This window comes from Oryx dammah, unplaced genomic scaffold (assembly GCF_014754425.2).
Source record: "Oryx dammah isolate SB20612 unplaced genomic scaffold, SCBI_Odam_1.1 HiC_scaffold_29, whole genome shotgun sequence".
Classification (NCBI taxonomy): domain Eukaryota; kingdom Metazoa; phylum Chordata; class Mammalia; order Artiodactyla; family Bovidae; genus Oryx; species Oryx dammah.
The window spans coordinates 44,477,473-44,488,744 of NW_024070213.1; the positions used below are offsets into that span (position 1 = coordinate 44,477,473).

Below are 11,272 nucleotides of genomic sequence, written 5' to 3' on the forward strand. Positions count from 1 at the left end.
TGATTTTAAAAATTGCACTGGACTCTAGAAGAGAATTTGATTTTGGTCTTCGGTTCTTCTGAGCTTTAAAAGATTTTTATTTCTTTTAATTTTTAAATTTTTATATATCTTCTCTGTGCTAGGTCTTTATTATAGCATTCAAGCTTCTCTAGTTGAAGTTCGAGGGCTCTCTCTAGTTGCAGCATGCTGGTTTAGTCACCTTGTGGCATACGGGATCTTAGTTCCCCAACCAGGGATCAAAGCTGAGTCCCCTGCATTGGCAGGTGGGTTCTCAACCACTGGACCCCCAGGGAAGTCCCTGTTTTAATTTTTCTAAAAGAAGATTAGGAAGTAATGGAAGGAACCAAAGTTGGTCCACTTACCTGCATGCAATAAAGACAATGTACAGACACCAAGGAAAGTTCAGCACATATTGCAGGGCTCCAAGCAAGGAGTCCAGGGAGCTAGTGGTCAAAGACCCTGACTCCTCGATGGCTTTCAGGGAAAGGTTTTTAAAGACAGGGTGAGGGAGGGGGATTGTGGGGTGCATGACCAGCTCGTGGGCAGTCTTCTGATTGGCAGGTGGTGAGGTAATCAACTGTCAACATTGTCAACCGTCTGGTTCCGACCAGCCTGGGATCCATGCGCTTGCGGGCTTGCGGGCAGCAAACAGTTAACTTCCTCCCCCTGGTGGGGGTTTCAGTATCTGCAAAACAACTCAGGACGAGCTCAGAGTATTCTCTACAGCCCTGGAGGGAGAGCTAAAAGTTCTTGACTTTGTTTAGTGGGCTAGACAGTTATCATTTTGTCTTGCTTGACTGTTTTCCTGTCTTTCTGCATTTCCTCACTTCTCTAATTTATTCTTTGGAACTCAGGAAAGGCATAGGAGGCTAAAGTTTTTCTACAGACAAGAGGCAGGCAGAGGACCCTGAGGAGAGGGGTAGGTATCCAAGGGGCATCTGGTATCTGATGGCTCTGCTCTCACTGGGTCATGTAACTGCACCTTCTTCATCTTATAGAGAATGCCTCAGAACTGAGAGGTGTCTCAGAACTCCTGACTGTGATGGAGCGCCATGTGCCACCTCCAGGGCACCCATGAAGAACCCCACTCAATCCAGAAGGGAGAGGAGGACAGTGGGGGTGGGGGTGGGGGGTGCCCTAAGTAACAGGAGGAGTCAATGGGCTTCTCTTGGCAAAGAGGACTAAGATGTAACCAGTGGGGAGATAAAATGACGGGAAGGCATTTGTTCACCAGAATTCCAGGTGATGTAGACGAGCATGTTTCTGGGACGTAGACCCTGGTAGGGAAGTGTGTGTGTAGTGGGGGTGCTGCCTGCTGAAGGCATTTCAGGGAAGAAGATGGCACAGAAGCTGTTTGGGCTATGAGGAAGGAAGGGATGGAGAAAGGGGTGGGGGAGAAGAGGAACGTCTTCTTTCCAGAAGCTTCTGCCCCAGTGGAGGAACCAGAGAACCCCTCCCTTTCCCAGCCTCCACCCCCATCCTCTCTGTATGCTGACTCAGAGCGCTAGTAAGGATTCAAGCTTATGTCAAGGTGTTTTCTCCCAGATTGCACTGAGCTGGATGCTGCATATCTGCACCCAGATGGAGTCCTGGATCTTATTCAGGCGACGCTTATTTCGTGGCTCAACAAACTAAAACTCAGAAATGTAACCAGGCCAATAAGCCTCAGAGGTGAGTCTCCAGTCTCCATTGTCTGATCCTTTCTTTTCTTTCATTCCAAACTTTCCACAAAACAAACAAACCCCCTAGTTTTGTGAATATAGTATTTTATGCAGGTATTATTGATAATATTTATTCAGAACTTGAACAGTGCTCATGCACACGTACAGAACAATATTAAATGGGGTGAAAGCCGTTTACTTAATGTTAGGCTCATGAAAAAATTATAAAAAGGGAATGACAGCAAAAAAAGCAGGAACCACAGCGTGGGAGACAACTATTTAAAAACCCTGAATCATAAGAGAGTTCCCATAGCCCATCTTAGCAACCACTGCCAGCACAGGCACGTGAACCAGTCCTGATCAATCAGCGTGGGCCTCTAGACTTTGCCCCACCCCTTTCCACGTGGGAGCCCCCAGCCAGCAGCAGGCACACCTGGGGGTGATTAGGCAAATGTGGCTGAACCTGACGGAAGTCTTTCTGAGAAATGGAAAGACAGATGCCTGATGACATCATTTTAATCCCCTGGGTACACACACACACACACACACACACGCACACACACACACACACACACACACACACACACACACACACACACACACACACACACACCTGAAACTCACTGTTCCCTTAAGGTTTTAAAGTACATGAGCCAATAAATTCTTTTCTTTTGTATAAGTCTGTTTAAATTGGTTTTGGCCACTTAACAGTGATGACTAATATATATCTAATTAAAAGGTTATAGGTACAGTCAAAAGAATAGTTTGTAACAAAAAAACACAATGTCTATAAAAACGCAGGGAAATATGGAATGGTAGAAAATATTCCTAAGTGAAAACGGCAAAATGGAAGGTTATAGCTCTGCAGACAAATGAGGGAATTGAGAATGAAAAAGAAAGAAAACTCAGTGGGTTACAGGAAAAATCTATTTTACAATGCAACCTTCAAGAAGGCTCTCCAGTAGGCAGTAACGCCCAAAGCAAGAAAAGCACAGGAAGAAAATTCTCCAGCAAAATAACCAGCAGCTGTCAGCCTTGACTGGGGCACTAGTTCCCTTATTACTTTCCTGAATTCTAAAAAGTTGTGCTGAAAGTCCATGCATGACTTCTAAAATAGCAGCTGAAACACAGAAAAGAAAAGAAAAAAAAAGATGTAAGATGGGTGAACTGGGAATAAGAGTCCTTACAGGTTCCAAGGTCCTGAGGAGCTCCAAGAACTTGCGCTTAGTGAGGAGGACAGAGGGGCCCCTTCTAATGTGAATCTGGTTGAGCAGGTTCCAGTGACATCCTTTTTTGTGCAAAGCTCCAGGAACTTCTCTGGCAATTACTGCCCAGGTAGGGGAGGGGAAGGACGGAGAAGGGCAACCCGAAGGAGAACACAACATATCCTCCATCCCTGGAGCCCTTGTGTCTGATGTCAGTACTTAACCTAGAGCCTGGCATCAACAATGCAAGAGAGTAAGCGTGAGGGGAGGAGATTTTGGAGTCCAGGGAGTGAGTTACATGTAGGAAGGAAGAGGCGGGACCAGCTGACTCCCACTAGCAGACAGTGTGACACTCACCAGCTGCCAGTGCCCTGGGGACACTTGTGGGCCTGCCAGCTGGTAAGTCTCCAGGCATTGCTTCTGCCAACCTTGCCCTCCCCCTCCCTGGTCCCCTTTGATTCCACTCAGAGACCCCGAGTTCAATTGCCTTCATCTTCCCCTGTCACCTGGGATCCAGCTTCCCCAAACGTGGCTGGAAGCAGAGGCACAGTCCCCATGGTTCCCTCTGAAGAGGCGCTCACAGGCTTTTTTTCTTGCAAGAGTTTCTGGGGGAAAAAAAGCCACAAAAACACCAATCAGAGTGAAGCTACCAGGGCAACTCAGCATGGAGATCCAAGCCCAGGCTCCTAGGTCAGGCTTCCTGGCTGTCATTCTGATTCCCTCCACCTTGCTGCAAGCATTTGGCAAGTTATATAAGCTCCTTATGAACACTGCAGTCTGGAAGGTTAAACAGCAGAAATGTATTTTCTCATAGCTGTGGAGGCTGCAAGCCCTACATTCAGGTGCTGGTCGGTTGGGCTCCTGATGTGGACGCCTCCTGGCTTATAGACATGGTCTTTCCTCTGTGCTGGTGTAGGCAGAGAAAGAGAGGCCCCCTGTGTTCCCTCCTCCTCTTATAAGGACACCAGTCTCCGATGATTACAGCCCCAGTCCTACAACCTCATTCAACCCCAGTCACCGCAGCCCCACAAAGACCCCAGCGACAAAACATCACCTTTGGGCTTAGCACTTCTGTGTATAAAGGTTAGGGGGATACATTTCAATCCCTAACACTCCCTGGGACTCAGTGTCCTCTTCTGTACTGCTGGGAAGACCCTCTTCCCGGTACATGGAAGTCAAGAAGCATTGATGGATGTTCTGTAGCAACTTGGATGGGACGGGAATTTGAAGGAGAATGGGTACATGTGTATGTATGGCTGAGGCCCTTTGCTGTCCACCTGAAACTATCACATAGTTAATTGGCTATACTCCAATACAAAATAAAAAGTTGTTTTTCTAAATAAAGAAAAGTTAAAAAATAAAAAGAAGAAGCATTGATGGGAAAACAGAAGGCATGACAGGTCTATCCAGAACAGTATCAAGATGCACTTGATGCTGTTTGGACCTCCAGGGCCACCAGACGCCCCACATCCTCGGGAATAGGCAGGCAAACTGTACACACACTGGCTTCCTCATGACCCCTCCCATAGGCCCCAGTGCCCATAAACCCAATTAAAGCTTTCCTCCCCGCTCTGTGCCACCCACGAGGGACCGCACAGCCTCACCCTCTGCTGCAGGCTCTCGTAGCACTGGGTGAGTTGTGTCAGCTGCCTTTCCAGCTCCCGAGCCTGGGCCCTTAGCTCTTCCGCAAGCTCTATTCTGGCTCCCTCCTTCAGCTGCTTCCAGTCCTTGAGGAGGGAGGCCAAGTCCACGCTGAGGGAAAAGCCAGCCATCGCACTGCCCAGCAAGTGAGCCTTGGTTTTCATCACCAGCGTGGTACCTTCGAAGGCCCTTTGCACCTGCCTGCTCCTTCGGGCTGAGACCTGGCCAGTGGTCAGGAAGCGCTTGGCAGCGGTGGCCAGGCATGGGTGGGCCTTGGTGATCTGAAAGGCACGGATGTTCTTCTGAACACCCTCAATGGCGCTTCTACAATTCTGAATCACCTTTCCAGCGGCCATGATGTAGTCCGTCCCTGCTCGCCTGACTTTTCGGCCACGGGAGGGCATTAGGCTACCGACCTGAGCTTGGGCTTCTTGACTGTGAAAACGTTCCAAAACATTGGTCAAGATACTGGTGACTTCCCCTGCTGTCCCCAAAACTCTACCTGCAATGGAGAGCACCAGGCTTCCCCCTGCTGCCACCGGAGCAAGGACTAAGCCCAGGATGCTCATGGCTCCGGAGACCACGGTGATGGACTTGGCCACCACGCTGGTCTTGGTGAGGGTTTTGTGTGTTGTGTCAATGTGGTCTGCAAGGGCATGGAGCTTCTGGATGTCCACGTCCAGCTCCCCTTTCAAGTTGGGAAACTCTTCAAAAAATATTCTTTCTTCAGCTGACAGGTCACTATCTTGTGGCTTCGCATCATCACACAGAAGAATGTCATCCGTGTCCCTGTGGATGAGTGAAATAAAGATTTCCAGTCCCCCGGATGGGAAAGCCAAATTCCTAGCCAAGCCCACCTGCCGGGAGCCAGCGTGAGGAATCCCACCCATGACAAGGTCATGTGGAGAGGCCTGATGGGCAAGGTGAGTCAAGCCTCAGGGTTTCCCCCTGGAATTTCCTGTGCATGTGCCCCCAAAACCAGAATCTGCCTGCCTTATTGTATTGTACTTTTCCACTCTTCTGACACACTCTAGATAAAGTTAACTCAGGGCTTTAGTCTTCTGCATTTGAAAGGGATGTTTCAGTTCAAACCCCCTCTGATAACTCTCTAGCTTGCCTAACAGGTTCCCCTAGACTTTTTATAGCTTGTAAATTGCTTACAGCCCCCCAACCGCGAGAGGGACAAAGCTTAAAGCATCTTAAAGATACAGAGCCTTTTCTAAAGAGCTAAAAATCATATTGGTGATGGATGTCACTGTTGACTCAATGATTGCTGCCAGGCCTCCATATTCTTTATCTTTTAGGCACCTGAGAAGATATTAATCAATGTAATCGGGATATGGAAAAAGGTATATAGTAGTTTTGATGTTAGCAACACTAGACTTTTGAGTTAGTTACTTTTCTTTTGTTATAAATCACTGTACTCCTTTTACTTGTTATAAATTGCTATATCTTTGCTATGTAAGAATGTAACTTTATTTAGTACTTTCTGAGAGTGGCACCAGACTTTAAAAAAAACAACACAAATAAGTCTTCTAGTTGACAAACCCTTATCAGAAAAAAGGCTGTAAAATGTTAATTGGCCCTTTTGGCCAAAAGATGATGTAAATCACCTAAGACTTGTGTATACAACTAGGTATACAGAGAGAAAAGCCTGGTTTTGATGAGTCTGGGCTGCTAACACTGCATAATTTTATATTACCCATTGATCTCTATGTACAATCAAAAAGGTATAAAAGGCCTTTCTAGACAGTAGAGGCCGGCCCAGTCATTGGAAGGACTGGTTTTCCCCCGTGTCTCCTCTTTACTCTAATTTCAGGCTGAATTCCTATCTGGGGTGTGGAGGCTCACCATGTCTATTTACTTGCCCCGGCTTCTAAGATCCACACAAGAGGGAGCCCAGGGTGGGGCACCCCCTGCTATTCAAGAGGACGCTGGTGGCCTAACGTAGATGGTGCAAGTTCCTTGTCTGAAACTTTATTAGTTCTCCACGTAAACCAAGTTATTCAGGCTCTTTTCTCCACTAAATTTTCCTACTACACTATTTCTTCCTAATCTAATCTTATATTTATAAATAAATAAGTTTTTTCCTCGCCTACTCCGTCTCCCCTTCAAATCACCCTGGATCCACTGGGGCTGAGCCCCGGCACCCACGTGGTTTCTGGATCTTCCTGCCACTCCAGACTTTACATACTGCTTGCATCTTCCTAGCATCTCTGTTACCTCCAACCCAACTATTAATAAGAAATGTCCCAGAACATCGTTAGGAGCTGCTAATTTGCTTCAGAGAAGAAAGATGTAAGAGGGGCATCTAGAAGGAAATGAGAGAAATGGAGCCTTGGCCAAAGAGATGGAGGAAACGGATTAGCACCAAGGGACTTTTTCAACCTTGTTCAAAGAGGCTATGAAAATGTGACTGAGCGGGGGCAGTGGCAGATGCTGAGACCCGAGTCGCGATCAGGGACCTGGGACTAACTGGGGGCAGGGAAAGGTCTGAGGAAAGTAGGAGGGAGAGGCGACCAGGAGCTGGGCGGGAGGTCGGGAGCCCTGTCCACGCAGGGCGGAGTCAGTGGGAAGGGGCACTGTGTTGTATAGTGCATCCTTCACCTTGATGCCCTTGAACCTGGTTATTCTGCTGTGCTTTGTTTCTCTCGGGAGTCACACACCGAGAGGGCTGAGATAAATGATCGCTAGTGTTCTGACTGTTCTCCTTGGCGCTTGGCTGGCTTTCCTCCCTCTCTTAAGAAGATTGATTCTTCACGGAAGAATCAGGGACAAGAGGACCCCTACCCCTCCCCTCCCCTCTCCGTGTCCTTAGGCAGTACCGAGGGATCTTCACTGGCTCGGCTGAGTGTGGCCTCCATGGGAGAGCAGTCTTGGGGGGTGAGGAAGAAAGCCTGCTCCCTCAGGTGCTTTCCTCAAGCTCAGGGCCCTGGGTGCAACTCCTTCAGGGCGAGCTGAGGAGGCCAGGTGAGGCCCACAGGAGGATATCAGAGGCGGAAGGAGCCCTGGGGAAGATTTAAGCTTCCTCCTTTACTTTTCTGTGGTGGAAGCAGGAGCCCAGATGGAACGTGAAAGTGTTAGTCACTGAGTTGTGTCCAACTCCTTGGCAAACCATGGACTGCAGCCCACGAGCCTCCCCTGTCCATGGGATTCTTCAGGCAAGAATACTAGAGTGGACAGAGGAGCCTGGCAGGCTACAGTCTGTAAGGTCGCAGAGTCGGACACGACTGAATGACTGAGTATGCACGCATCCTATGTTAGGCAGCAATGCCTCCTGACACAGAACTACAATCTAATTCGGTTACACATATGTAGCTCACCTAATTCCCTCAGGAGACATTGGCTGGTGGCCTATGTGGGGCTGGTGCTGCTATGTCTGCTGATGAATGCCTGCTGGAGCTTAAATTCACAAATGAGGCCATGTTAAAGGGCTTTTTTGATGATACATTAACCTCACAGAAGTGACGTCCAAGGGGGCAATTTCTGCCCTCAGAGTCCTGTTGCCCAGGGTCAGGTACCGAACAAGAACTTGACTTGTGCTCCAAAATAGTGTAACCATGGAATATTTTTCTCCCAGGGACATATCTTCACATACATAATGACCAGTGAGAAGGCAGGCCTCATTCATGGCTGTTCTCCTGGAACACATTTGTCACATGTCGTGAGAATGCCTAAGCATTTCTGCAGAAGTCGCCCTTTCCCCAGGGACACAGGGCTCTGGATTACCTTTGCAAACTGACACCAGTCTTGCAGGCTTTCCCTGCCTACCTGTCCAGCAGGTTCTGTGGCACCAAATCCATGCTCATTTTGTCCATGGGAGAATGAGAGCTGTCACCACGACTAAAAGGATTTTCTAGGTGAAGACACAGAAAACAAGTTCCATGAAATTCAAGTGTGGGGAGTTCCTTGGCAGTCCAGTGGTTAAGTTTCTGTCCACGCTTCCAATGCAGGGGACACAGGTTCGATCCCTGGTCAGGGAACTAAGATCCCACCTGCTATGAGTTATGGACAAAAAGATTTTTAAAACTTCAAAAAAGAAATTCAAGTGTGGAGGGATTTTAGATGATGCAAAATCCAAATAATAATAAGACATAAAGGACTAAATATTTGAAAACTGTTGTTTTTACATTATATGTTGAGATGAGCTTCTATAGGATAAGTACACAAAACAAAGTCCTCAGCTTCATACATTTTGACGTCACACATCCAAGTCATCACCACCCAGATCGAGATAAAGGACAGAAGGTTTCCTTAACCCCAACCCAGCCAACATGCACGCCACCACATGGGTGATCACTACGTTGATTTCTATAACCTTTCATTTGTTTGCCTGGTCTTGAATTTCACGTCAATGGCGTCAGTTGTTTGGTTTCTTTCTCCCAACACAATGTCTGTGAAATTCTTTCATGTTGTCATGGTTTTAAAAACATTCAGTAGCTTCAAAAAATGAGAGGGCTTCCCTGATGGCTCAGTGGTAAAGAACCTGCCTGCCAATGCGGTAAACACTAGTTCAGTCCCTGATCAGGGAAGATCCCACCCGCTAGGGAGCAACTAAGGCCGTGTGCCACAACTACTGAGCCTGTGCTCTAGAGCCTGGTAACTGCAGCTTCTGAAGCCCACACACCCTAAAGTCTGTGCTCTGCAACAAGAGAAGTCACTGCAGTGAGAAGGCCCCATTAGCCGCAGCTAGAGCTCTCGAAGCAATGAAGACCCAGCACAGCCCCAAATAAATAATGCTAGAAATACACTACAAAGCAAATGTCAAGCACTTGGGAAGTGGAGGAGCCCCGTGTGACTCCAGTCAGGTCTCGAGCAGTGGATCTCCATCAGGGATGAGCTTTCTCCCTGGGGGATAGTGGTGATGCCCATAGACATTCAGTGGTGGGCGTCAGGGGACACTGCTCCTGGCGCCTAGTGGGTAGAGGTTGGAGATGCCACTAAACACCGTGCAGAGCACAGGACGGCCCCACAGCCAAGAATGGCCCAGTCCAAGCTGTCAGCGGTGCTGAGGCTGAGAAACCCTGCAGGAGCCCCAGCCTTCCCGCAGCTCCTGAAAGCTCCCCCATTTCCCCTATTATTCCTACTAAATGAAGAGCTAAAGTGACAGCAGGGAGCCCTTTGGTCCTACCAGGTCCCATCCTCTCACTACTGACCTCCTCTCGGGAGATGTCAGAGGATGTTACGTTGGGAGAGGGATGGAAATGATGGGTGAGGATTAGAGAAGTCATTTTCATTTGAGAGCTGATATGTATGAGACTTTCTTTGTTGTTTGGGGAGCCTTCAGGTTGCCGTATTCTGTCCCTTCCCCTCAAACCAATTCCCTCATATACACCGTTGATGGCAGAGAAGTTGGATACTCTGGAACACAGCTTTGAGATAATCCCCTTAATCTTTATCACCAACCCCTGCCCCTCAAACTCCCTAAATAAGCATACAACCCAAGAAACACTGCAGGTGGCAATTTTGAGACAATTCATCTGGCATCTTTTCCTATAAAGATAATACTCCTAAACCACTCTTGTAGAGAACAGCTAGGGAAATGCCTTGGCCCGTAATGTCGCCTATGTTCTGAGGTCCAGGGCCTCTTTCTCTCTCTGTCTACGATCCAGGGGTCCCCAGCCAATGGAGGGGAAGATGCAGTTTGGTTGGTCTAATCACATGCTTAATCATGTTTTTATTTAAACTTCAAATGACCTCTGAGGGAGAGATTTCTATCCCAATTTATCAAGTAAAGAAACTGAATTTCAGACCCGAGCTGACACTAGGAGCTGGCCGGATGGGGATTTGAACAGCATGGGGGTTCCTGACAGTAACTCTTTTTCCCAAACCAACTGCAGGGGCAACTTCTTGGGCCCATTGTCCTTTAGAAGTGAGGCCGCAGAGCAGCCCTCCTCCTGGGTCTCCTGGCCCACCTGCTCTCAATGAAGCACTCACCGTGGCCTCAGGTCCCAAGGGCCTGCCTTCCTCTCCCCTCCAGGGGCCTCAGATCCAGCAGAGGGCTGTGAGCTTCTAGGCTGCAGGAGGACAAACACACAGTGCACAGTCTCCAGCTGGTCTTGCTCATCATGGAAAGACCCGAGGCTCTGATTGCAAAACTGGATTCAAGTTCAGTGAGGCAGGCACAGAAGTGTCAATGCCAAAGCAGCTTTGGGGGGGGCGTGCGGTGGGGGGAGACCCCCAAGGCTTATTGAGCAATGGCTTGCACTTTTACTTTCCTTTCTGCTTCTTTCTCTAGTAGATGTGCAATGAAGGAGCTAGCTGAATCTGTCAGGTCCGGTCTCGCCTCTCTTGGTCCCAGCTGTTCCAAGAGCAGAGCGAGGGTGCTTACGTCCTGCAAAGACTCTGAAGTCAAGCAGACCATCTGGGGCTGTGTCACTGTGAGCTGCTTTCTCAGCTGCCCTTGGCCTTGATTCCCCGTCTGTGAAATGGGTATTTAGTAAAACAGCCCTTGTGGCAGAGAGCCACTGTGAGGAGCCCTGGAGCAAATGAGGCAATGCCCAGCGTGGAACCAACACCTAACAAATGCGTCCATGACCCTGCCATGAGAGCGCTCATCTGCCCTCCGAGGAGGGCGTCGACCTCAAAGTCGAAGACCTCTTTTCTGTGACTGTGAAACGCAAAAGGCTCTGGAAAACAGAAACGGTTTTTCATAGTTCATTTGGTGGTAAAATGACCCGAGCTGGAACAAGTGTATAGTTTTGATGCATCCACCTTCTCTTGAATATTCAGTTTCCCTGCAGAAATATACCTAATGTTTGAACA

General features: G+C 48.4%; 1 protein-coding gene across 1 annotated transcript; it reads right to left on the bottom strand.

Moving 5' to 3' along the window:
* Positions 1-1,749: 1,749 nt before the first annotated feature.
* On the bottom strand, positions 1,750-10,650 carry LOC120858588 (apolipoprotein L6-like). The gene is made up of 5 exons (XM_040234757.1): positions 10,445-10,650; positions 8,279-8,363; positions 4,471-5,296; positions 3,373-3,471; positions 1,750-2,781 (listed from the first exon to the last, which is right to left on the bottom strand). The coding sequence occupies exons 2-5, from the start codon at positions 8,323-8,325 to the stop codon at positions 2,770-2,772; spliced, it is 984 nt and encodes a 327-aa protein (XP_040090691.1). The 5' UTR covers positions 8,326-8,363; positions 10,445-10,650; the 3' UTR covers positions 1,750-2,769.
* Positions 10,651-11,272: the final 622 nt, after the last annotated feature.